A 25,403-nucleotide genomic window follows, 5' to 3' on the forward strand; every position below is an offset into this window, starting at 1 on the left:
GTATACCAAACTCTTTTTGATATACTCAGAGGACTGTTCTAGCACGTTCTAACCATTCCTATATAAATGGTAGATTATCGGACACTCAACAAGAAGGTCTGATATCATTATTACTAAAACAGGATCCAAGTGGTATATATAAAGATCCAGTCCATTTAAAAAAATTGGAGGCCTCTTACACTTCCGTGTTGTGATGCAGAAATTCTAGCTAAATGCATTGCGCATAGAATGAAAAAGGTATTGTTGTATATTATTCATCCTAATCAGACAGGTTTTTTACATGGACGATACACTGGAGATAATATAAGACAAGTACTGGAAACAATAGAACACTATGAAATATCTGGGAAACCAGGTCTGGTATTCATAGCTGACTTTGAAAAGGCTTTTGATAAAGTACGACTGGAGTTTATATACTGCTCAAAAAAATAAAGGGAACACTAAAACAACACATCCTAGATCTGAATGAAAGAAATAATCTTATTAAATACTTTTTTCTTTACATAGTTGAATGTGCTGACAACAAAATCACACAAAAATAATCAATGGAAATCCAATTTATCAACCCATGGAGGTCTGGTTTTGGAGTCACACTCAAAATTAAAGTGGAAAACCACACTACAGGCTGATCCAACTTTGATGTAATGTCCTTAAAACAAGTCAAAATGAGGCTCAGTAGTGTGTGTGGCCTCCACGTGCCTGTATGACCTCCCTACAACGCCTGGGCATGCTCCTGATGAGGTGGCGGATGGTCTCCTGAGGGATCTCCTCCCAGACCTGGACTAAAGCATCTGCCAACTCCTGGACAGTCTGTGGTGCAACGTGGCGTTGGTGGATGGAGCAAGACATGATGTCCCAGATGTGCTCAATTGGATTCAGGTCTGGGGAACGGGCGGGCCAGTCCATAGCATCTATGCCTTCCTCTTGCAAGAACTCCAGCCACATGAGGTCTAGCATTGTCTTGCATTAGGAGGAACCCAGGGCCAACCGCACCAGCATATGGTCTCACAAGGGGTCTGAGGATCTCATCTCGGTACCTAATGGCAGTCAGGCTACCTCTGGCGAGCACATGGAGGGCTGTGCGGCCCCCCAAAGAAATGCCACCCCACACCATGACTGACCCACCGCCAAACCGGTCATGCTGGATGATGTTGCAGGCAGCAGAATGTTCTCCACGGCATCTCCAGACTCTGTTACGTCTGTCACATGCTCAGTGTGAACCTGCTTTCATCTGTGAAGAGCACAGGGCGCCAGTGGCGAATTTGCCAATCTTGGTGTTCTCTGGCAAATGCCAAACGTCCTGCACGGTGTTGGGCTGTAAGCACAACCCCCACCTGTGGACGTCGGGCCCTCATACCACCCTCATGGAGTCTGTTTCTGACCATTTGAGCAGACACATGCACATTTGTGGCCTGCTGGAGGTCATTTTGCAGGGCTCTGGCAGTGCTTCTCCTGCTCCTCCTTGCACAAAGGCGGAGGTAGCGGTCCTGCTGCTGGGTTGTTGCCCTCCTACGGCCTCCTCCACATCTCCTGATGTACTGGCCTGTCTCCTGGTAGCGCCTCCATGCTCTGGACACTACGCTGACAGACACAGCAAACCTTCTTGCCACAGCTCGCATTGATGTGCCATCCTGGATGAGCTGCACTACCTGAGCCACTTGTGTGGGTTGTAGACTCCGTCTCATGCTACCACTAGAGTGAAAGCACCGCCAGCATTCAAAAGTGACCAAAACATCAGCCAGGAAGCATAGGAACTGAGAAGTGGTCTGTGGTCCCCACCTGCAGAACCACTCCTTTATTGGGGGTGTCTTGCAAATTGCCTATAATTTCCACCTGTTGTCTATTCTATTTGCACAACAGCATGTGAAATGTATTGTCAATCAGTGTTGCTTCCTAAGTGGACAGTTTGATTTCACAGAAGTGTGATTGACTTGGACTTACATTGTGTTGTTTAAGTGTTCCCTTTATTTTTTTGAGCAGTGTATATAAATGCCTAGAATATTTCAATTTTGGAAAATCTCTTATAAAATGGGTTAAAATCATGTATATATAACAATGTAGTAACCCTAGGTGTAAAATAGTAAATAATGGCAACATCTCAGAAAGTTTTAAACTGTCAAGAGGAGTAAAGCAAGGTTGTCCGCTATCGGCATATCTATTTATTATTGCCTTCGAAATGTTAGCTGTTAAAATTAGATCCAACAATAATATTAAGGGATTCGAAATCCATGGCTTAAAAACAAAGGGTCTGAATACTTATGTAAATAAGGTATTTCTGTTTTAAATTTTTTATAATTTGCAAAAATTTCTTAAACCTGTTTTCACTTTCTCATTATTGGGTATTTTGTGTACATTGCTGAGGATTTTTTTATTTAATCCATTTTAGAATAAGGTTGTAGCGTAACAAAATGTGGAAAAAGTCAAAGGGTCTGAATATTTTCCAGAGGCACTGTATATAGTGTAAACAGTTTCTCTGTGCTCCCCCCATGCTGTCTTACCTTCCAGAGCAGGAAGACCAGCAGGCCGAGCAGCAAAAGTCCTAACAAGATGGCCACCAGGATGATCCACCATGGTAGTCCTCCGTACTGAGCCACACGACGCTCCGGGAACACCGTCACTCTCACCTGAGAAAGACAACATCAATCAAGCATCAATAGAAAGTAAAAGAAAGTGAAATATGTTTTGTGTTGAAATGGGAAACTGATAAAGTACCTGTGTCTCAGCGTTCCTCAGGACCATGTTTTTAGCTGTGCCGTCCACTCTGAGAGAGGCTTTCACTATCACATCCAGATAGTTCAGCTTAGAGTAGTCCTGTTGGGAATCACATAGGGACGTGAGTGTGGACAGGGGATTGAGGTGCAGTCAAATATCAAAGAGGGTGTGTGTGTAGAGGTGTGTGTGTGTGTGCGCGCGCGTATGCGTATATGTCTTACCTCCAGGAATGTGCTGTTCCAGAGGCGAGATCTGAGCAGGATGACTGCATTACTGTCCAGGCCCTGTAGGGAGCAGTGAATCTCCACACACTTTGCCCCATCCTCACACGACTGTAACACACACACACACACACACCATATTACAGGGTAGCTCGTACACAACTAACAACATTGATCAACTGGGAGAGAAGGAGAGTTGTGTTACCAGAGTAGTGTATTTCCTTTTGTCAGTCAGCAGTGCAATGGTTCCCTCAGGTTTGTCTGTCTCCCCTACAGCTCGCCTCCTCCTGCTACTCCTACTCTCCTGAACACAGTGTAACAGAACTTAGATGTATGGTAATTTGGAACAAACCTCCCATTGGTAAGCACCGTACAACAGAGTTAACTGTATTGGGACTGTTAGTGTAGTGTGTTAGAGTTTGACTGTGTGTTAGAGTTTGACCCCCCAGTGCTTGCTAACCTCTTTGACAGTGAGTGGGTTGATCTCTCTCTCTGGAGAGCATTTGATCTGTTCCAGACCTTGGGAGTCCATCTTCACCAGGTACAGGATCCACTTCCCCTCCACAGTTTCTTTCGGCCAATTGATGATCAGGGAGGCGGTGCCATAGGTCTTCAGGGGCTTCCCTAGGTTGATCACCTGTCAATCAAAAGACAGATCAAAGGACAGGAAAGTTCAGTTTATAATGAAATATGAATAATCCTGTTTGGTTTATGTATGTTTTTTTTTTAAATAGTGTTTAAGAAAAGAAAAAAAATACATAATCCTTACCCTGAACTCATACTCGATCGGGCTGCCGATGTCTCCCTCTGACTTCATGTCGCTCTCACCTTTGACCTCTCCAGTGAAGTAGACCTGGGAGGGCTTGGCCACTCTGGGGAAACAGGTACACTGTGAGCACAAACGCACACAACATCTTACTGAAGTTTAGATGCTGGGAGGTCTCACGTGTAAAAGCACATTAAAGTGAGGAGCTGGCAAATAATATTTTTTTACCCTGTGAGGGACAGCTGCAGCTCGATCACCACTTTGGCCTTGGCCTTGACCCTGCCCACCTTCTGCTGGTCACTTGTCCTGAAAGGTCAGAGATCAAATCAGCACTGTTGGTCAAATCCATATCTATTTCATTATAGACATGACAGAGGAGTGTGTACTCTACTCACGTCTCCAGCTTCAGGTCTATCTCCAACTCTGTGGTGTTCAGAGAGATGCCTGCTGTACTCAGGATGATGTAGAACGTCACCTAAACATACAGAGTGATATGTTAGCGCACACACACACTCAGATGCTTTAGCTAGCGATCATGATTAGCTGATGGTGTCTTTCACCTCTGAGTCTCGCTTGAAGGGGTTCCCCAGCTCACAGTCTGCCTGAGAGCCATTCTTATTGGCCACACAGGACACCTGCCTGTCCTGCAATCAACAACAACAACAGCCAATCACAATTCAGTACCAGTCTAAAAGATGGAAGAGGGAAAGGAGAGAGAGAACGGTAACTCACTGCGTTGGGTGCAGAGCGGGAGGCGGAGTGAGAGAGAGAGAGGTAACTCACTGAGTTGGGTGCAGAGCGGGAGGCAGAGTGAGAGAGAGAGAGGTAACTCACTGCATTGGGTGCAAAGCGGGAGGCGGAGTGAGAGAGAGAGGTAACTCACTGCATTGGGTGCAAAGCGGGAGGCAGAGTGAGAGAGAGAGAGGTAACTCACTGCATTGGGTGCAAAGCGGGAGGCGGAGTGAGAGAGAGAGAGGTAACTCACTGAGTTGGGTGCAGAGCGGGAGGCGGAGTGAGAGAGAGAGAGGTAACTCACTGCATTGGGTGCAAAGCGGGAGGCGGAGTGAGAGAGAGAGAGGTAACTCACTGCGTTGGGTGCAAAGCGGGAGGCAGAGTGAGAGAGAGAGAGGTAAACTCACTGAATTGGGTGCAAAGCGGGAGGCGGAGTGAGAGAGAGAGAGGTAGCTCACTGCGTTGGGTGCAGAGCGGGAGGCAGAGTAGAGAGAGAGAGAGAGAGGTAACTCACTGCGTTGGGTGCAGAGCGGGAGGCGGAGTGAACGAGAGTGAGAGAGAGTGAGAGAGAGAGAGAGAGAGAGAGAGAGAGAGAGAGAGAGGTAACTCACTGCGTTGGGTGCAGAGCGGGAGGCGGAGTGAGAGAGAGAGAGGTAACTCACCGAGTTGGGTGCAGAGTGGGAGGCGGAGTGAGAGAGAGAGTGCGAGAGAGAGAGAGAGAGAGAGAAAGAGAGGTAAACTCACTGCCTTGGGTGCAGAGTAGGAGGCGGAGTAAGAGAGAGAGGAGGGGAAGGAGGCAACCAATGCTGCCTCATGAGCATCGTCTCCATTCTTATTGGTCACTGTGATCTCTAGGGCGATGTCCTTCTGGTCGCTAAGGGAGACCACTGGCACTCCATTCTCCCTGCAAGGACACCAGCAGACTATGTCAGCATTGATTACATTCACCCAGGTGATGGTTGGTGACAGGTTAATGTGTTCTACTCACATAGGTAGTAGTTGGAAGACGTCCTTGTTGGGTTCTCTGTAGCAGAAGCGGTGCTGAAGCTGTAAATTACTCTGACACAAATTATCACTGCCACATCCTTCCTTCAGGAAACTCACCTACACACACAGGGAACAACATGCCAATCACACAAACTCACCTACACACACAGGAAACAACATGCCAATCACACAAACTCATACTAATACAGAGGGAACAGGCTTTGAGCAGGCAACAGTTGTATATCTCTGTCACATACAGTAGGTGACCCAAAGTTGCCTAATAGGAGACTGTGTTACGGTTGTTATTGGATACCTCAGCACTGGCCGTGATAGGCTGGTTGGAGTCGAGGATGGGCGTGAGCCCTGGGAGTGCTCTTCTCTTCCTTTTGGAGTTCTGTATCTCCACGGCAACCTCAATGGGGATTCCCCTAAGCTTGTCCTTAATGTTCTCCTGTTGATGACAGACACAGAGAGTACAGATCAGATATACATGGTAACAGTGTAGGAAAAAGTACTAAATTGTCATACTTGAGTAAAAGTAAAGATACCTTAATAGAAAATGACGCAAGTAAAAGTGAAAGTCACCCAGTAAAATACTACTTGAGTAAAAGTCTAAAAGTATTTGGTTTTAAATATACTTAAGTATCAAAAGTAAATGGAATTGCTAAAATGTACTAAAGTATCAAAAATGTAAGTTAAAGTATAAATAATTTCTCGTTTTTTTTTTATTGACGGATAGCAGGGGAACAGTCCAACACTCAGACATAATTTATAAACTAAGCATTTGTGTTTAGTGAGTCTGCCAGATCAAAGGCAATAGGGATGACCAGGGATGTTCTCTGTTTAGTGAGACCGCCAGATCAGAGGCAGTAGGGATGACCAGGGATGTTCTCTTGATAAGTGTATGAATTAGACCATTTTCCTGTCAAAATGTAACGAGTACTTTTGGGTGTCAGGGAAAATGTATGGAGTAAAAAGTACAATATTTTCTTTAGGAATGTAGTGAAGTACAGATACCCCCCATCCCAAAAAATTACTTAGGTAGTACTTGAAAGAAATTTTACTTAAGTACTTTACACCACTGCATGGTAATGACATACTACTGACAAAGGCTGGAGGAGACTTTTCCACATTTCACCTACAAGGCTTTTGAAAGACTGTATGTTAACAGTCACTAGTTTTGAGAGTTGTGATGCAGTACCTGTAGAGTGAGTTTGGCAGTGATACACTCCTTCTTGCCCTGTGCACTGAGGGTGAGAACACCAGTGGACTCGTAGTCATGGTCCTCGCTGGAACGTGTGGAGAAGGTCACTCTGGGGGGAAGACCCTTCTTCCTACGCTCCGCATCCGCTTCAAAGGAGTACGCCACCGCTGTGGAGGGGAGAGAGAAAGAGACAGAGCGAGAGAGAAAGAGAGAAGGAGAGACAGAGAGACAGAGAAATAGAGAGAGAGAGAGCAAAAGAGAGAGAGGGGGAAGTGAGAAGAGAGAAAGGTAGAGAAAGAGAGGGACAGTTACTATTGCATACTGATCTAAAGCATTAAAAGCCCATTGAATTATTTATTTTGAAATCACAACACAAAAGGTGTTGTCTTACTCAGTTTGGGGTTGTAGGATTTAGGGTTGGCTGTGTAGGAGAAACAGGCCTCTACCTCCAAGCTGGGAACACAAAGTCATGAGTATTTAGGAATATGGTTTAAATGGTTTATACTTTTCCATATGCAGATGAACAGCACACACACAGCAAACTTACCAAATGTTGTTGCCACAGTTCTTCTTAGTTGGATCAATCTCCTTTGGCATTGTCTTGACAACCTTCTGGATGTTGATGACTGGCCGAGCTCTGGAGTAACATCACAGAGTCACAGTGTCAAATGTTTAAAGGTCAAGAAAGTGGCCCAAAAAAAAAGTATAACGAATGGAATGTATTTAAAACGAAACATTGTGGGGTAGATGACTAATTGCCATGGTTACCGGTAGACAAACACAGAGTCGGAGAGGGATCCTACGGCCAGGTCAGGGTAGGAGTTCCTGTCCAGGTCCATGTTACCAGCAAGAGAATAACCAAACAACTTTGTCTTCGATGGCACCCCTGACAACACCTGTGCCGGTTTGATGTTGATGCCCTGAGCTGAGCCGTGGTAGATAAACACCTTCCCTGACCCACTGTCATCATATGGTGCTCCCACAGCGATGTCTGACAGAGAGAGAGTCAGGATTACACACCGTCTACACACACACACAGGCAGACATATGTACACACACACACAGGCAGACATATGTACACACACACACAAAGGCAGACATATGTACACACACACATAGCTGCATTTTTAGGATTTCCACATATGAGGAACATGTTTTATCAGGGTCTGAAAAAAAGGGCCTTTTAGAAACACATTTCATGCAGTTCTACTTCATATACATGATTGAAGACATTAGCAAATTATTCTTTTTTAACACACAACTGGCCAAATGCAGGCTACTGTGCAACTCGCTTTTCAGGTAGGATGCAATTTATAATAATTTGTTTTATCATTATTATTATTGTATATCATTGTTATTATTGTAGGCCTATTCATTAATCTAAACCAGCTATTTAAATATTCAAAACGTGTTTTGTTTCATTCTGTTGAGACATTTTTGTTGGCTAAATAATGTTCGATCTGAGTTTTCAATTGTATGCTCCTTAGTTAGTTTAAGATATGTCAGTAGGCCTTTTATAAAATAAACATCATTAGCCTATTTCTGTCATTTGGGTATGGTATGCTCTACCCTTTCTTGTTAATACAGTTTAGAAGCTTTGTTGAAGGTTTGGTGTGGATATTAGCCTGTTATACTGCAGGCCTATGACGGAAACTCACTACGACAGTTGAACTTGAGGTGAGGAAGAATGTTTTAGGCCCACCAGAGTTACTCCTATAATCTAACAATATAATACTTAGATTTTTTTTTTTTTTTATCTGATTTAAAAAAAAAATACCAATTAGCCTCCTTTAGCTTTCTTCTGTATGCCTATATCTGTGTGCTCGATATTTAGTTTAAGATGGTTTATAAGTAGGCCTTTTGTAAAATAAATATCATTAGCCTATTGTTGTAATTTGTACGGTTAAGTAGGCACTAGCCTGTCTATGTTTAAAGCAGTTCGCAAGTGTTTTGTTTCATTCTGTTTCATTTTGTTGGGCCAAATTAAGCTCCAACTGTAAACTAATGTTGTGTTTGCTGAGATATAATACCCTGCTTTTATTTTCCCTATAAACAATGTATTGACACTCATTTAAGGTGAGGAAGAATGTTTTAGGCCTACCAGAGTTACTTCCATAATCTAAGAATATAATGCTTATCTTCATAAAAATATATTATGATCAAAAGATAATGAATTTGCCTCCTTCTGTACGCCTATATCTGTATAGCAGACGGAGTAGCCTACTGTATCTGGCAAAGCTAAAGAAATGCATGTTAGTGTTGTTTGCATATGCTACACATCGAAACACAACGAATAGTGTTTTAAAAAATTTGTCCTAGGCGGCTTGTAAGGATGTAATGTGGCTCATTTGGCCAACATCCCTGGTTTATTGATGGCGCTGGCTGTGTGGGTGGACACCCTAATGGGTTATGCACCCAACACATATGGATGACAGGTACATTTCTCAAATGTCTGATAAATGAAAATCTTCCCAGTCATTTGTCCGGTGCCAAATGTTCCTAACAGAAACCCTGATATATTGTCACGACCGTCGCTTAAATAACTGGACCAAGGCGTAGCGTGAGTAGAGTTCCACATTTTATTGCTCGTGAAACTTCTAAAAAAAAACAACAAAGATATAACGATCGCGCAAAACGTAGCGCACAAAGGCACTCACACAAAACAATACCCCACAACGCAGGTGGGAAAAGGGACACCCTAAGTATGATCTCCAATTAGAGGCAACAATATTCAGCTGCCTCCAATTGGGAAACATACTCACACACCAACATAGAACTAATATAACTAGAAAAAAACCCTAGTCACACTCTGACCTACTACACCATAGAGAACCCCGAGGGCTCTCTATGGTCAGGGCGTGACATATATAGTGTATAGTGTATATAGTATAGGCTACAGTAGGCTACAAAACAAACTTTCCAGTGACACTGACTCACCAAATGATGAAGATGAAGTCAGCATAGGCTACTCACCAGTGATAGCCGATGCACTTGTGCCAATATCTCAAGATAAGCTGCTGTTCACTCAGAATTGCTCAAAAGTTGTTGAGAAAAAAATTGTTAGCTTCTACAGAAATATTAGTCTTCTCTTTTCAGCAGTAGGCATTTGCTTTCAAAACGGTAGGCCCATGTTTTTCTCACGATTGTATTTTGAAATTTGTGAAAGGCAAACTGACAGCCGCACCCAACCATAGAAATATAATACATAGATGGCAGTTCCCATTGAAGTCAGGACTGCATCCAATGTTAGTGTACCCGTGAGTTTAACCTGTTGGGGCTAGGGGGCAGTATTTGCACGGCCGGATAAAAAACGTACCCGATTTAAACTGGTTACTACTCTTGCCCGGAAAAGAGAAAATGCATATAATTAGTAGATTTGGATAGAAAACACTCTAAAGTTTCTACAACTGTTTGAATGGTGTCTGTGAGTATAACAGAACTCATATGGCAGGCCAAAACCTGAGAAGATTCCATACTGGAAGTGCCCTGTCTGACAATTTGTTCTCCTTCTGTGGCATCTCTATCAAAAATACAGCATCTCTGCTGTAACGTGACATTTTCTAAGGCTTCCATTGGCTCTCAGAAGGCGCCAGAAAGTGGAATGACGTGTCTCCTGTCTCTGGGCGAAAAACAGCAGGAGATTTTGTGAGTGGTCAGGCTGAGAACAGTGACACTGGAGATGCACATTCATGTGAATTCTCAATTTTTTTCTTTCAATCTTTGAATGAATACAACGTCGCCCGGTTGGAATATTATCGCTATTTTACGAGAAAAATAGCATAAAAATTGATTTTAAACAGCGTTTGACATGCTTCGAAGTACGATAATGGAATATTTTGATTCACCGGAAGTTTGCGGTGGGTATGCTAGTTCTGAACATCACATGCTAATGTAAAAAGCTGGTTTTTGATATAAATATGAACTTGATTGAACAAAACATGCATGTATTGTATAACATAATGTCCTAGGAGTGTCATCTGATGAAGATCATCAAAGGTTAGTGCTGCATTTAGCTGTGGTTTTGGTTTTTGTGACATATATGCTTGCTTTGAAAATGGCTGTGTGATTATTTTTGGCTGGGTACTCTCCTGACATAATCTAATGTTTTGCTTTCGCTGTAAAGCCTTTTTGAAATCGGACAATGTGGTTAGATTAACGAGAGCCTTGTCTTTAAAATGGTGTAAAATAGTCATATGTTTGAGAAATTGAAGTTATAGCATTTTTGAGGTATTTGTATTTCGCGCCACACGATTCCACTGGCTGTTGACTAGGTGGGACGCAAACGTCCCACCTTGCCCAGGGAGGTTAACAGTAAAAGTGCCAGGGTAAGAGGTTCCAAAATCCTACTATGGATTATATCTATGGCCACAAAGCAACAAGCTGTTCTATATTTGACCTGTCTGATGCCCAATTTGTGGCCTTCCAGACTGTAAGTGCTTGTGATAAAACTTAATCCACAGCTATTTGTTTGAAATGATGCTCTTTGGTGTAGTATTTTGTATTATTTGATTTATGTCTGTTCAGATTGAAATCATTTTGCCAAAATTATTTCAATTTATCAGGGGGTGCTGCACCACCCCCAGAAACCCTACCTCCCACCCCTATGCATACCCCCTCACCCTGATAACCGTCCAGGTTGAGATCTCCCAGGTTTTCTACAGCCAGTCCGAACATGGAGTCCTGAGGTCCGTCTATCCTGGTGGGCGTGAGCTTACTCCAGACTCCGCCCTTGTTAATATAAACATAAATAGCTCCGCCCACCTTTCCATCCTTCTCAAAGAACTGAGGGGCTCCCACCACGATATCCTGCCACCTAGAGCAAGAGAGAGAGAGAGAGAGAGAGAGGGAGGGAGATGACTCAGAGAAACGGAGAAAGATATCGTCTCAACAAGGAACTAATTGTCTCATCTCAAAGATCATCTGAGAGGCTCAAGCCATAATATCCCTCACTGTGGAGAGAGAGAAGCCATGATATCCCTCACTGGAGAGAGAGAAGCCATGATATATCTCAGTGTGGAGAGAGAGAAGCCATGACACCCTCCACCGTGGAGAGAGAGAAGCCATGTTATCCCTCACTGTGGAGAGAAAGAAGCCATGATATCCCTCACTGGAGAGAAAGCCATGATACCCTCCACTGTGGAGAGAGAGAAGCCATGATACTCTCCACTGTGGAGAGAGAGAAGCCATGATACCCTCCACTGTGGAGAGAGAGAAGCCATGATACTCTCCACTGTGGAGAGAGAGAAACTGACCATGATATTCTGTCTTTGATGGATAGATGGACAGGGGGAAGTGTAGTGTATAGATTTGCCTTATTGATGAAGGGAGAAAAATTTGAGAAGAGAGAAATTTCCATAGGCGGCCATGTTTTTTCCCGGGACCTCCTATGTGCAACTGTTTTATGGGTGTAATAGTAAAGACCATAGGCAGCTCACGTTTCAAGTTTGGGGAAGCTTACAATTTCTTCTACCATTTCCACCGATCTGAGTGACAGTGATGATTATTTTTATATGCACATTTTCGTGGAACAGTTTAATTTCAATAATAACGTTTTTTTTCTCAAACTCATTGTCATGTGGTTAATCATAAAAATCTGAAGTAAAATGATAAAGAGTCGAAAAGTAAAAATTAAGCTAAGGCCGAAAGCACCAGAGTCTGCCATATGGACACATTGATACATGGTGGTTCATTGACAGCTCAAGAAATGAGCGCATAAAACTCAGAGATAGCCTACAGTATAGGCCAATGCAGCAGTAGGCCTATCAATCCTCTTAGAGTCTATTGACACACCGGTGCGTCAATCTAAGTAACATAATAAAAAAATCCCCATCAAAATCCGTCAGTTTAAGCTAGAGATATCTGTTTTGTTTTGCTTTGACTGCATCTCAATCCACTGCATCCACCTATATGGGTCTACAGGCAATACGCAAACAGTGAGTTTTGCCAACCGAAGTCCAGCCCATGTGTCTACCTCACATATTTTCCAGTATCCCTTGTGGTGTAAACCCAGAAGAGATGAACATTCTGCTAATTCGCTTCCTACTACTTACAAGCTTCATTTTTTGAGCTTTTTTTTCAAGAGTTGATACTCGCAATTATGTCTATGTCTCTGTCCCGTTTTCAGGAGCGTCTGTGCAAACTAGTGAGACATACAATAGCCTTTATAACCCTTCGATGTGGTTGTATATCACCATCCTGTCCATGGTACCATGGATGGTGTCTATTCCTATGTTTCCCGTTTCTCAGGTACATGATGATTTACTTTCACAGGACCATCGATCAGTACTGTGTCCGCACCGTCGGCTCTCAAGTGAGACAGAGCCCTGGTGATTTTTTATTATTCACACATTAGGGTGGTGGGCAATTTACTGTGTTTTTGGTTTTGTTGCATGTTTTTATGTTTTATGTTTTTATGTACAAAGGGAAGCCCAGCCGCGAGCTGCCCAGTGACACGAGCATACAAGACAAGCTAAATTACTTCTATCCGTGCTTCGAGGCAAGCAACCCTGAAGCATGCATGAGAGCACCAGCTGTTCCGGACGACTGTGTGATCATGCTCTCCGTAGCCGATGTAAGTAAGACATTTAAACAGGTTAACATTCACAAGGCCGCAGGGCCAGATGAATTACCAGGACGTGTACTCTGAGCATGCGCTGACCTAGGGCTGTTGCGGTGACCATATTACCGCCATACCAGCCAAATCAGAAATCAGACATTGCCAAATGGGCACTATGCTACATTTCCTCTCCGAGAATGAAAACAGTAAACGACTGTAATTAATATATGCATTCACTTTTTAAGGTATAGGGGGCAGTATTTTCATTTTCAGATGAAAAGCGTGCCTAGAGTGAACTGCCTAATACTTGGGCCCAGAGTCAAATATTTGCATAGTATTAGTGGATTTGGATAGAAAACACTCATAAGTTTCTAAAACTGTTTGAATGATGTCTGTGAGTATCACAGAACACATATGGCAGGCAAAAACCTGAGAAAAATCCAACCAGGAAGTGTGAAATCTGAGAATTGTAGTTCTTCTTTTGAATCCCTATCAAAACTACAGTGTCTGTGGGGTCACGTTGCACTTCCTAAGGCTTCCATTGGCTGTCAACAGCCTTTAGAAACGTGTTTCATCCTTCTCCTGTTACTGGGCAGAAAATAGCAGCTCAGTCAATGAGTGGACTGCCTGAGGACAAAGGACTTGGTGACGAGCGAGCCCGCCAGCACGCCCCTCCTTCTTTTTCTTCTTGAATGAATACGCTATTGTCTGGTTAGAATATTATCGACGTTTTATGTTAAAAAAGACCCTAAGGATTGATTGTAAATAACGTTTGACATGTTTCTACGAACGGTAATGGAACTATTTGACTTTTCGTGTCTGGATTTACGCTCGCGTGTTATGCCTTTGGATAGTGATCTGAACGCACGAACAAAACGGAGCTATTTGGACATAAATATGGAGTATTTCGAACAAAAAGACCATTTCTTGTGGAAGTAAGAGTCCTGGTAGTGCATTCTGACGAAGATCAGCAAAGGTAAGAGAATATTTATAATACTAATTCTGAGTTTAGTTGACCCCAGAACTTGGCGGGTATCTGTATAGCTTGCTTTGATGGTTGAGCTATGTACTCAGAATATTGAAAAATGTGCTTTCTCCGTAAAGCTATTTTAAAATCTGACACAGCAGTTGCATTAAGGAGAAGTATATTTATAATTCTTTCAATAAATGTTGTAAATTTTATCAACGTTTATGATGAGTATTTTTGTTAATTGATGTGCACATTCACCGGAAGTTTTGGTGGGAATACATTTTCTGAACATCACACGCCAATGTAAAATGGGGTTTTTGGATATAAATATGAACTTTATCGAGCAAAACATACATGTATTGTGTAACATGAAGTCCTATGAGTGCCATCTGATGAAGATCATCAAAGGTTAGTGAATATTTTAGCTGTATTTTTGTTTTTTTGTGATGCATGTCCTTGCTTGGAAAATGGCTGTGTGGTTTTTCTTGTGAAGTTTATGTCCTAACATAATCTAATTTTATGCTTTTGCCGTAAAGCCTTTTTGAAATCGGACAATGTGGTTAGATTAACAAGAAGTTTATCTTTTAAATGAAATTATGAGATTTTTGCTGTTTTGTATTTCGCGCCACGTTATTTCACTGGCTGTTGAATAGTGTGTCCCGACCATCCCACCTAGCCCATAGAAGTTAACAGAAATTTCACAGGACCATCAATCAGTACTGTGTCCGCTCCATCGGCTCTCAAGTGAGACAGAGCCCTGGTGATTTTTTATTGTTCACACATTAGGGTGGTGGGTAATTTACTGTTTTTTTTTGTTGCATGTTTTTATGTTTTATGTTTTTATGTACAAAGGGAAGCCCAGCTGCGAGCTGCCCAGTGACACGAGCATACAAGACAAGCTAAATGACTTCTATCCGCGACTCGAGGCAAGCAACCCTGAAGCATGCATGAGAGCACCAGCTGTTCCGAACGACTGTGTGATCATTTCTCCGTAGCCGATGTAAGTAAGACATTTAAACAGGTTAACATTCACAAGGCCGCAGGGCCAGATGGATTACCAGGACGTGTACTCCGAGCATGTGCTGACCTAGGGCTGTTGCGGTGACCGTATTACCGCAATACCAGCCAAATCAGAAATCAGACATTGCCAAATGGGCACTATCCTACGTTTCCTCTCTGAGAATGAAAACAGTAAATGACTGTAATTAATATATGCATTAACAGAAATTCATGTAACCAAATGATGGGGGAATTAACGGTACATTTAATAGGCGTACTGGTGACATATGTCATGGGGAATTTATAAGAAATAAACAATCAAAGGGAAAATAATTCACATAATGAAACAATGAATGCTCAAGAATTGGCGGGAGACCGCTGAGTGAATTCTGGAGAGAGACTCGCCATATCGTTGCCACACACCCTTCTCCTCCTCGTAGCAAATGTTTTGATTATACTCAAGACACATTATCTAAGACAGATTTGAGATGATTTTCACTGACAGCCGCAACTCAATCGGCTAGATATATTGCCATTCACAATGCCCAAATAGCAGGATTCCCAAATAAGAATTGCCTTACACAAACAATCCACAGCTATTTTTAAAAACAAGCCTCTGTGGCTTAGCCTCTGTGGCTAAGTCATGCTCTCTGGTGAAGTATTTTGAATGTTTTTACTTAGACCGTAGTAATTATATAAATCTGTTGGGGATAGGGGGCAGTATTGAGAATTAAAAAAAAATATGTGCCGATTTTTAACTGCCTCCTACACCAACTCAGAAGCTAGGATATGCATATTATTAACAGAGTTGGATAGAAAACACTCTGAATTTTCTAAAACTGTTTCAATGGTGTCTGTAAGTATAACAAAACTCATTTGGCAGGCAAAAACCTGAGAAAATTACAACCAGGAAATGAGAATTTTGTGGCTGTACTATTTTTCAAGTCATTGCTAATAGATCAGACAGTGACAAAGGATTAATTTCGCACTTCCTACGGCTTCCACTAGATGTCAACGATCTTTATAAAGTTGTTTGAAGCGTCTATGATGAACAGAGACCGGATGACAAGGAAGAGAAGTTGACGTCCCTGGGATGTCTTCACTTCATTATTGCGCGCACCTGCGCGTTCATGTGAGTTCATGTGAGGCGAGACATTTTTCAAAAACGTTTTTCAAGACACAGGAGAGGTCGGGTTGAAACATTACTGATGTTTCACGTTAAAAATGGTCCTAAAGATTGATGCTAAACAACGTTTGACATGTTTGAACGAACTTAAATAGATTATTTTTTTTACTTTTCGTCGTGACTTCCCCCCCCCCCGCCCTACTTTTGAGTAGCCTACCGAAGCGCTAACGACATGGAACAACTTGGAGTTATTTGGACATAAATTATGAACTTTGTCGAAAGAAACCACATTTGTTGTGGACCTGGGATTCCTGGAAGTGCCAATGGATGAAGATAATCAAAGGTAAGGGATTATTAACAATAGTATTATTGATATTAGATGGTTACAAGATGGTGCTAACCTGTATAGCCTAGCCTATTGTTCTTAGCTTAGCACCCCGTTTATTGCAAAGTGTGATTTCCCAGTAAAGTTATTTTGAAATCTGGCAATGCAGTAGCATTTACGAAATGTTAAACTATAATTCTTTGAATGACAATATTATAATTTACCAATGTTTTCGAATAGTAATTTTGTAAATTGTAACGTTGATTCACCGGAAGCATTTGAGGGGAAAGAAATTCTGAATTTCACCGCTACTGTAAAATGCTGTTTTTGGATATAAATATGAACTTGATGGAACAACAAATGCATGTATTGTATAACATAATGTCATAGGAGTGTCATCTGAGGAAGATTGTCAAAGGTTAGTGCATAATTTTTGCTGGTTATCTGCTTTTGGTGACTTTGAATTGACAAAACATTACACACAGCTATTTTCAATGTACTCTCCTAACATAACCTAACTTTATGCTTTCGCCGTAAAGCCTCTTTGAAATCGGACAATGTGGTTGGATTTAGTAGATGTTTATCTTTCAAATGGTGAAAAATAGTTGATTGTTTGAGAAATTGAAATTATTAGATTCTTGCAGTTTTGAATTTCCCGCCATGGTCTCTTGACAATAAATCCCAATACTGGGATTAGATCCCCAACAGGTTAAGGGGAAGTCATTAACCTAACAGTGCACTGTGTACCCTGCCAACTTTCCTTTTAAATTCGCAAGAGTCTGAAACCAAAGATCTGTATATAATAACAAGATGCTCATGTTTCCGCCGTAACAATGGGAGTTGTTGTCCCAAAGGCGGGAAGGCAGGCGCCAAACCTAGGTCTGCATATTATGCCCACAGAAACGCATTGGGCTTATTCTGGACAGATTTTGGCAAGAGTGAGCCCTCTCACTTCACCTCTTCCTCTCTGCTGAAACTCTCTCACCGGAGAAAGCATCCTAGTGAGCAAAACAGCGCCCCTCTGTCTTACTATATGTAGCCCATGTATCTGAATCTGTCTGGTCAGAAAAAGTATGACATGCCATACTCTTCTACACATACTGAGACAGAGGGGCTCTGTTTCGCTCGCTCGGATGCTTTATCTGAGATTGAAGTTTCTTTCTGTCGGCGAGAGTCTCGGTCAAATAAATGATCAATATTCAATATGTTATTTGGACAGGCAAGGAGGTACAGTAGGGCGGACTAGGCCCCCTAAGCCTCGGCCCTGGAAATAGTATCATGGTCTTGTCTTCTCATACCCGTCTCCGGTGAGATCCACCACAGCGAGGTCGTAGCCGAACGATGAGGCTAACCCCTCCCCTTCCAGGATGTACTCTGGTGACAGCATGGAGGACTCATCGGACTCCTTCTTTAGCAACACCACCTCTCCGCTGTGATGGGCTCTCGGAGCCCCTGCAACCACTGTCAGCTGACCCTTCTTAGTGATGGCCTTCCCTGAGTCCAGAGAAAAGCCTGATAGGAGAGAGATAATTCACCAATCAATCAATCCGTCAGTCAATCTATGTCCACATAAATACAGACATGTTTCAGGTGAGATGATGCTTTACTAAATGTTTGATGCACTGCACGGTCACAGATATGGATGGAACACTGGCTGAGTTTACACAGGCAGCCCGATTCGGATCTTTTTCCCACTAGTTTGTCTTTCACATCAGAACTTGTCACATCAGCTCTTTTTCAGAGCTGATCTGATTGGTCAAAAGATGAATTTATGAAGAAAAGATCAGAATTGTGCTGCCTGTGTAAACGCAGCCAGTGACTAACTGTGGCTGTAGATGTAGATGGACAAGCAATAAAAGATAACGTTCAAAATAATGTTGTGCTGACCATGCATGACACAACAAGAAGGGACCAAACCAAACAGAAACACTAACAAACAGCACCTGGACTTGGCATCACACCAACCCATTCCCAATACGACTGATGACACCAATATGTTGCATTCGGATTGACCAAAGCTAGGCGCTGTACAGATTCACTGATTTCTCCATCATATAGATCTATTCAAGCCCAGTTGGTTGGAAGTGGATGTGAGTTATAGCTCTGATCATCTGCACCACATCTAGCTCAGGTCGATGCTCATGACGAGCACAGTGTTCCACTGTGCATGATGATGACTAGGGCACGGAGTGATATTATTAGCTCTGGAGAGCAAGATGTAATCACGCAGGTAATCTTACATTTCTAAGTAGCTATTGGCTGTCACATCAGTCTCCATAGCAACCTGGGGAGGAAGTGACTTGTACAGAAACGGTTCACGCTGGAGCTGGACACACTGGTCATGAAGAGCACACATCGAGGAGGGAGCGAGAGAGGGATGAGGGATGAAAGAAAGCAGGGGTACCTACCCAGGTAGCTGTTACTGGGCACAGGGACCAGGTCTGGGTTTAACTGGTTCTCATCGCCCACCTCATAGGGCCCGTCTTTATACGAACGCATCTCCAACAGAGTGCTGTTCTTATGCTCTACTCTCACCATACCTGGGGGGGAGGGAGGGAGGGAGGGAGGGAGGGAGGGAGGGAGGGAGGGAGGGAGGGAGGGAGGGAGGGAGGGAGGGAGGGAGGGAGGGAGGGAGGGAGGGAGGGAGGGAGGGAAAAGGAGAAGAATAAATGAGAGGAGAATGAGGAATAGCAAAGTGAAGAAAGGTGGATGGAGATGAGAAGATGAGGACAGAAATCTCAACACAAGCGTATAATAAATGGAAAAGCTTTTGATAAATACATAGCACACAATAAATAAATAACACGTAATAAATAAATAACACGTAATAAATAAATAACACGTAATAAATAACACATAATAAATAACACGTAATAAATAACACGTGATAAATAAATAACACACAATAAATAAATAATACGTAATAAATAAATAACACATAATAAATAAATAACACGTAATAAATAAATAACACATAATAAATAACACATAATAAATAAATAATATGTAATAAATAAATAACACATAATAAATAACACATAATAAATAAATAACATGTAATAAATAAATACCACGTAATAAATAACACGTGATAAATACAATATATGAATCATGAGCTGAAAATAAAAGTAAAAAAGTAACGTACATGTTGATGTGACCCTAATCAAAATTCTACATTTTATCATTGTCGTTTTGCTTCCAGCAGAGGTCACTGTGGTTAATTCATTTGAGCATGATTGAGAGAGGAAGGGCCCATGCGGACTATGCTAATCTGCCTAAGCCTAACCTCTGACCCCTCACCCTAACCCTACCTCTAATACCTGACCCAGACATAACCCTGACCTTATCCTCTAACCTTACCCTGACCCCTAACCCTACTTGAAGGTAACAGTGCTCACTGTTGCCCCTAGTGGCCGGTTTCCACATCATCTCCCAATGTCCTCAGACATGGACGGACGTCCAATACTGACTTGTATCAAGGGTGACATGCCTGTGAATACTGCGCTGTTGGGTAGGGTTTGCAAGTTAAGAATTTCACTTTACTTGTGCATGTGACAAATGCAACTTGAAACCCTGAAAGCTATCTGATCTTGTCTAGGGTTTTGAATCCAGGAATACACAGTCACACTCCACACCCCTACCTTTCCAGTCATATGCTCCAGGAGCTCCAAACACTAGGTATTCATAGTCCCTAGTGAAGGTGGCAGACAGACCCTGTTGGCATGAGCCAAACCTCTCATGCCCGCGTGCCCGCCCCTCACAGAACCTCCAGTTCCCTCCGTCCTCATCAGACCGGGCATTGATTGTCAGGTCCTGGCTCAGCACGTAACACCTTCCTGTGATATCACGAGACTCCTGGGGCGTGTTCACAAACAGACGCAGCTGGTAGCGGTGGGCACACGTCTGGAGAGAGAGAGGAGAGGGATTGGTTAATGGAGCTGTCAGTCAAGTCAATGGCCAATCAGTTTGAAAGTGCGCACATACTTACCACAATCTTTCCTCCTGGTCCCTGGCTGTTCACTGTTACACCCATCCACTGGTTCTCCTTGCTCTCAGTATTCAGGTTCTCTACACACACAAAATCATCATAAAATCTTAATTAAATGATTCTGCCAACAGACGATTTCCTTGGAAGGATCTGCGCAGACAGATGAAGACAGAAAAGAAGTGTGTGTTCATGTGTTCAGAGGTGAGCTCACCATTGTTGTCAAACTCCACGCGGTTACAGCTGGAGGAAGTGGTGTCACAGTTGTAGAGTCCTCCTGTGACCTTTGACTTCTGACCTTTCAGAGCTTTGGCCCTTGGAGCACCAACCAGCAACCTGTAACAAACACCACAACGCCATGTTTGGATACAGGAAACAAACACGCACACATGAGACACACAGACACACACACAAACACAAACAGAAGTTTGGCCCACATAGCACCAACCAGCAATATTACAACATGGATGATAGACACAGACACACATCTAAAATAGCGCTCCATGTCCTTGTCTGACCTCCAGTTTACACACACACACACACACACACACACACACACACACACACACACACACACACACACACACACACACACACACACACACACACACACACACACACACACACACACACAGGGTTTATTTTTTGGAACCACAGACTAGAGGACATAGCAGCGGAATGTAGGGGTGCTGAGGGTGCTGAGGGTGCTGCACCCCCTGAAAAATCAGAATAAATGTTTTTATAGTAATAAACATATTTTTTATCTCATTATTTTTCTTGTTTTTTTTTACAAAAGGTAGTGCGAAGGGGTTTTTACTAGTCCTGTATTAACGGACTGATATAGCCGTCTGTAGCGCCGGCAAAACATTTTTTGTCCGAAAATGTTTTTTCACAAAAGTAGTGCACTGGGCCTTTACTAGTCCTGTATTATCGGACCGCTATAGCCATATGTAGCTCAGGGTACATTGATAGGGTGGAGAGACATTTATCTTGTCAGAATATCCATAGTCTTTGTTCCAGCTTAACTTGAAGAGGACAGTAGGCCTACCTACTTACAAAAAGTGTGTTTACATGTTTTATTTGTTATTATCACCAGATAGGTGAAGTGAAATGTGTCGTTCTGATGAAGATGTAAGATATTAGGTAATGTCGTCAAAAGTCTGAAGCGTCTATGTTTATCAGTTGCTCATTCAACATATTTGCTGCTACTTTACTGAAACTGTTTTAACAGTTTCCCTTCCTAACTGTTTTACATTCCCTGAGATCAACCAGAAATATTTACATGGCAAAATATTCCCAGATTTTCATAAAAAGGTCTCTCGTTTCTGCATCACCAAATTTTGTGTAAGGCAAAAAGAGTTGGGTAGGTGCACTGTGGGTCTGGAGGGCATGGAGCATCGCTCTGCCACTTCTCACAATGGTGCTCCTTTAGTAAAGTTCACATACTGATTCATTAGTGTTAGTATAGTATAACGTTCACATACTGATTCATTAGTGTTAGTATAGTATAAAGTTCACATACTGATTCATTAGTGTTAGTATAGTATAACGTTCACATACTGATTCATTAGTGTTAGTATAGTATAACGTTCACATACTGATTCATTAGTGTTAGTATAGTATAACGTTGTAACGATCGTCGTCGGGTGATGAGGAAGCGGACCAAAACGCAGCTGGGAGCGAACACATGTTTATTCTTTACACTGAAATAAACACGTACACAAAACCAAGACAAGGCCGATACGTTAACTTGCTCAAACACAAAGAGACAACACCCCACAAACAGCGTGGGGGAAAAAGGAACTTAAATGTGATCCCAATCAGAGACAACTAGCGACAGCTGTCTCTGATTGGGAATCGACAGAACCCAACATAGAAATAACCCACATAGAGCCAACACAAGGCTATAACGCAAACATAGAAAACAAACCAAGGAAAAATACCCAACATGACACACCTTGACCAAAATACCCGAGTTCACCTGGTCAGGGCGTGACAAACGTTCACATACTGATTCATTAGTGTTAGTATAGTATAACGTTCACATACTGATTCATTAGTGTTAGAATAGAATAAAGTTCACATACTGATTCATTAGTGTTAGTATAGTATAAAGTTCACATACTGATTCATTAGTGTTAGTATAGTATAAAGTTGCTGTTACACCACATAATTTCTTATATTTTTTGGGACATTTCGCTGAATAGTCTAAAAGAAAATCTAATGTGGCCAAAACTCAACTCAACAGTTTACGTAACTAGGCAGGGTGTGTGTCTGTGTGTGAGTATGTCTGTGCCTGGGTGATTACCTGAGCCCAGGTAATCAAATGACTGCTTTCACACTGATCTCCGAACAATGAGGATCCTTCGTGTTGCCCCCTGCCATACATACATGTACACGCCACAGGAGGTTGGTGCCCTTAACTGGGGAGGACGGGCTCGTGGTAATGGCTGGAGCGGAATGAGTGGAATGGTATCAAATACATCAACACAGGGTTTCCAGGTGTTTGATGCCATTCCATTCGCTCTGTTCCAGACATTATTATGTCCTCCCCTCAGCAGCCTCCACTGACACACGCACGTGAACATACATTAACAGGAAGTCAGGAGAATAGGCGGAAAGAAGAGGTATCGCCTAAGTCATGCCCCTACTGTAGTCTATGATCAGAAAACCCTCCTTAAAACCTAAAACAGGAGATGACAAAATATCTGATCCTGAATCAGTGGAGAGCAGAAACTGGTACATTCTCCTTAGACTACAGAGGTCTAGTAAGATTAAAGGGACAGTCAACAGGAAACACCAAAACCGTACATCATGGTGATACTGTATAACTATATACAGTACATAACTAGAATGCAATTACCCACTTACACAGTATATGAAACAATATTTTATGTGTACATGGTCTCAACTGTTCATTTACCCATTACCCAGTAGCCTGCCACTGGTCATTAAAACACAGGGAGTGTGAGAGAGGGAAACAGGGAGTGTGAGAGATGGAGACAGGGAGTGTCAGAGGGAGACAGGGAATGTGAGAGGGAGACAGGGAGTGAGAGAGGGAGACAGGGAATGTGAGAGGGAGACAGGGAGTGAGAGAGGGAGACAGGGAGTGAGAGAGGGAGACAGGGAGTGAGAGAGGGAGACAAGGAGTGTGAGAGGGAGACAAGGAGTGTGAGAGGGAGACAAGGAGTGTGAGAGGGAGACAAGGAGTGTGAGAGATGGAGACAAGGAGTGTGAGAGATGGAGACAGGGAGTGTGAGAGATGGAGACAGGGAGTGTGAGAGATGGAGACAGGGAGTGAGAGAGGGAGACAGGGAGTGAGAGAGGGAGACAGGGAGTGAGAGAGGGAGACAGGGTGTGAGAGATGGAGACAGGGAGTGTGAGAGATGGAGACAGGGAGTGAGTGAGAGAGGGAGACAGGGAGTGAGTGAGAGAGGGAGACAGGGAGTGAGAGAGGGAGACAGGGAGTGAGAGAGATGGAGACAGGGAGTGTGAGAGATGGAGACAGGGAGTGAGAGATGGAGACAGGGAGTGAGAGATGGAGACAGGGAGTGTGAGAGGGAGACAGGGAGAGGGAGACGGAGACAGGGAGTGTGAGAGAGGGAGACAGGGAGTGTGAGAGGGAGACAGGGAGTGAGAGAGGGAGACAGGGAGTGTGAGACGGAGACAGGGAGTGTGAGAGAGGGAGACAGGGAATGTGAGAGAGGGAGACAGGGAGTGTGAGAGATGGAGACAGGGAGTGAGAGAGGGAGACAGGGAACGTGAGAGGGAGACAGGGAGTGTGAAAGAGGGAAACAGGGAGTGTGAGAGAGGGAAACAGGGAGTGTGAGAGGGAGACAGGGAGTGAGAGAGGGAGACAGGGAGTGTGAGACGGAGACAGGGAGTGAGAGAGGGAGACAGGGAGTGTGAGACGGAGACAGGGAGTGTGAGAGAGGGAGACAGGGAGTGTGAGAGAGGGAGACAGGGAGTGTGAGAGAGGGAGACAGGGAGTGTGAGAGAGGGAAACAGGGAGTGAGAGAGGGAGACAGGGAGTGTGAGACGGAGACAGGGAGTGAGAGAGGGAGACAGGGAGTGTGAGAGAGGGAGACAGGGAGTGTGAGAGAGGGAGACAGGGAGTGTGGAGAGAGGGAGACAGGGAGTGTGAGAGAGGGAGACAGGGAGTGTGAGAGGGAGACAGGGAGTGTGAGAGGGAGACAAGGAGTGTGAGAGGGAGACAGGGAGTGTGAGAGGGAGACAGGGAGAGGGAGACAGGGAGACAGGGAGTGAGAGAGGGAGACAGGGAGTGTGTGTATTCTACTGATAAACAGCTCACTGCCTTTATGCACCACCGCAGCTTGTTATTAAGCAACATTGGATAAACATCAACAGAACTGTCAGCACATTTCAGTTCCAAATGGATTCCAGAACACTTTACAGAACCCTCATGAAATCCTGAACTATGAAATCCTGATCTATGAAATCCTGAACTATGCCTTCTTAGTGCCAAGTTCTCTACGCTCCAACCCTATGGTCTGTTGTCAGGACTGATAGGAACCCAGGGTTATATTCATTACTGTACACCGTAGCATAACAATGTGCATAAAATAATAAAATAAGTGTTTCTTATTGGACAAGTTCAGGTAGTCCCTCAATGTTTCAGTTAATTTTCTTCCATTTGGTACCTAGTTTAAACAGCCCAGGTCTGTCTATGGGAGACTGACAGACTGTGTGTGTGTTTGGTGCCCAGTTGTAAAGGTTATTTATGTCCTTAGCATTCCTTCAGACATCCCTCTTCCACTCCTTTGATGTTGGCTAACCAGGATCAGCCTGCAGAGGAGAAA

The 25,403-nt window shown here is 43.2% G+C and overlaps 1 protein-coding gene across 1 annotated transcript in view; it reads right to left on the reverse strand.

Moving 5' to 3' along the window:
* The window catches only part of LOC106569499 (integrin alpha-6), a 36,795-nt gene that overhangs the window by 4,141 nt on the left and 7,251 nt on the right, over nucleotides 1-25,403 (reverse strand). The window contains exons 2-23 of the mRNA XM_045694314.1: nucleotides 20,798-20,919; nucleotides 20,587-20,666; nucleotides 20,240-20,501; nucleotides 19,007-19,138; nucleotides 17,897-18,110; nucleotides 11,242-11,435; nucleotides 7,391-7,613; nucleotides 7,170-7,259; nucleotides 7,014-7,075; nucleotides 6,620-6,789; nucleotides 5,732-5,869; nucleotides 5,420-5,535; nucleotides 5,176-5,335; nucleotides 4,260-4,343; nucleotides 4,095-4,174; nucleotides 3,928-4,005; nucleotides 3,703-3,805; nucleotides 3,394-3,570; nucleotides 3,139-3,237; nucleotides 2,934-3,044; nucleotides 2,713-2,811; nucleotides 2,499-2,624 (exon numbers count right to left, since the gene is read on the reverse strand). Of these exons, the coding sequence (XP_045550270.1) occupies nucleotides 2,499-2,624; nucleotides 2,713-2,811; nucleotides 2,934-3,044; nucleotides 3,139-3,237; nucleotides 3,394-3,570; nucleotides 3,703-3,805; nucleotides 3,928-4,005; nucleotides 4,095-4,174; nucleotides 4,260-4,343; nucleotides 5,176-5,335; nucleotides 5,420-5,535; nucleotides 5,732-5,869; nucleotides 6,620-6,789; nucleotides 7,014-7,075; nucleotides 7,170-7,259; nucleotides 7,391-7,613; nucleotides 11,242-11,435; nucleotides 17,897-18,110; nucleotides 19,007-19,138; nucleotides 20,240-20,501; nucleotides 20,587-20,666; nucleotides 20,798-20,919 (2,920 nt within the window). The remainder of the gene's footprint in view (nucleotides 1-2,498; nucleotides 2,625-2,712; nucleotides 2,812-2,933; nucleotides 3,045-3,138; nucleotides 3,238-3,393; nucleotides 3,571-3,702; nucleotides 3,806-3,927; nucleotides 4,006-4,094; nucleotides 4,175-4,259; nucleotides 4,344-5,175; nucleotides 5,336-5,419; nucleotides 5,536-5,731; nucleotides 5,870-6,619; nucleotides 6,790-7,013; nucleotides 7,076-7,169; nucleotides 7,260-7,390; nucleotides 7,614-11,241; nucleotides 11,436-17,896; nucleotides 18,111-19,006; nucleotides 19,139-20,239; nucleotides 20,502-20,586; nucleotides 20,667-20,797; nucleotides 20,920-25,403) is intronic.

The sequence above is a fragment of the Salmo salar genome, chromosome ssa14 (genome assembly GCF_905237065.1).
Source record: "Salmo salar chromosome ssa14, Ssal_v3.1, whole genome shotgun sequence".
NCBI lineage: Eukaryota > Metazoa > Chordata > Actinopteri > Salmoniformes > Salmonidae > Salmo > Salmo salar.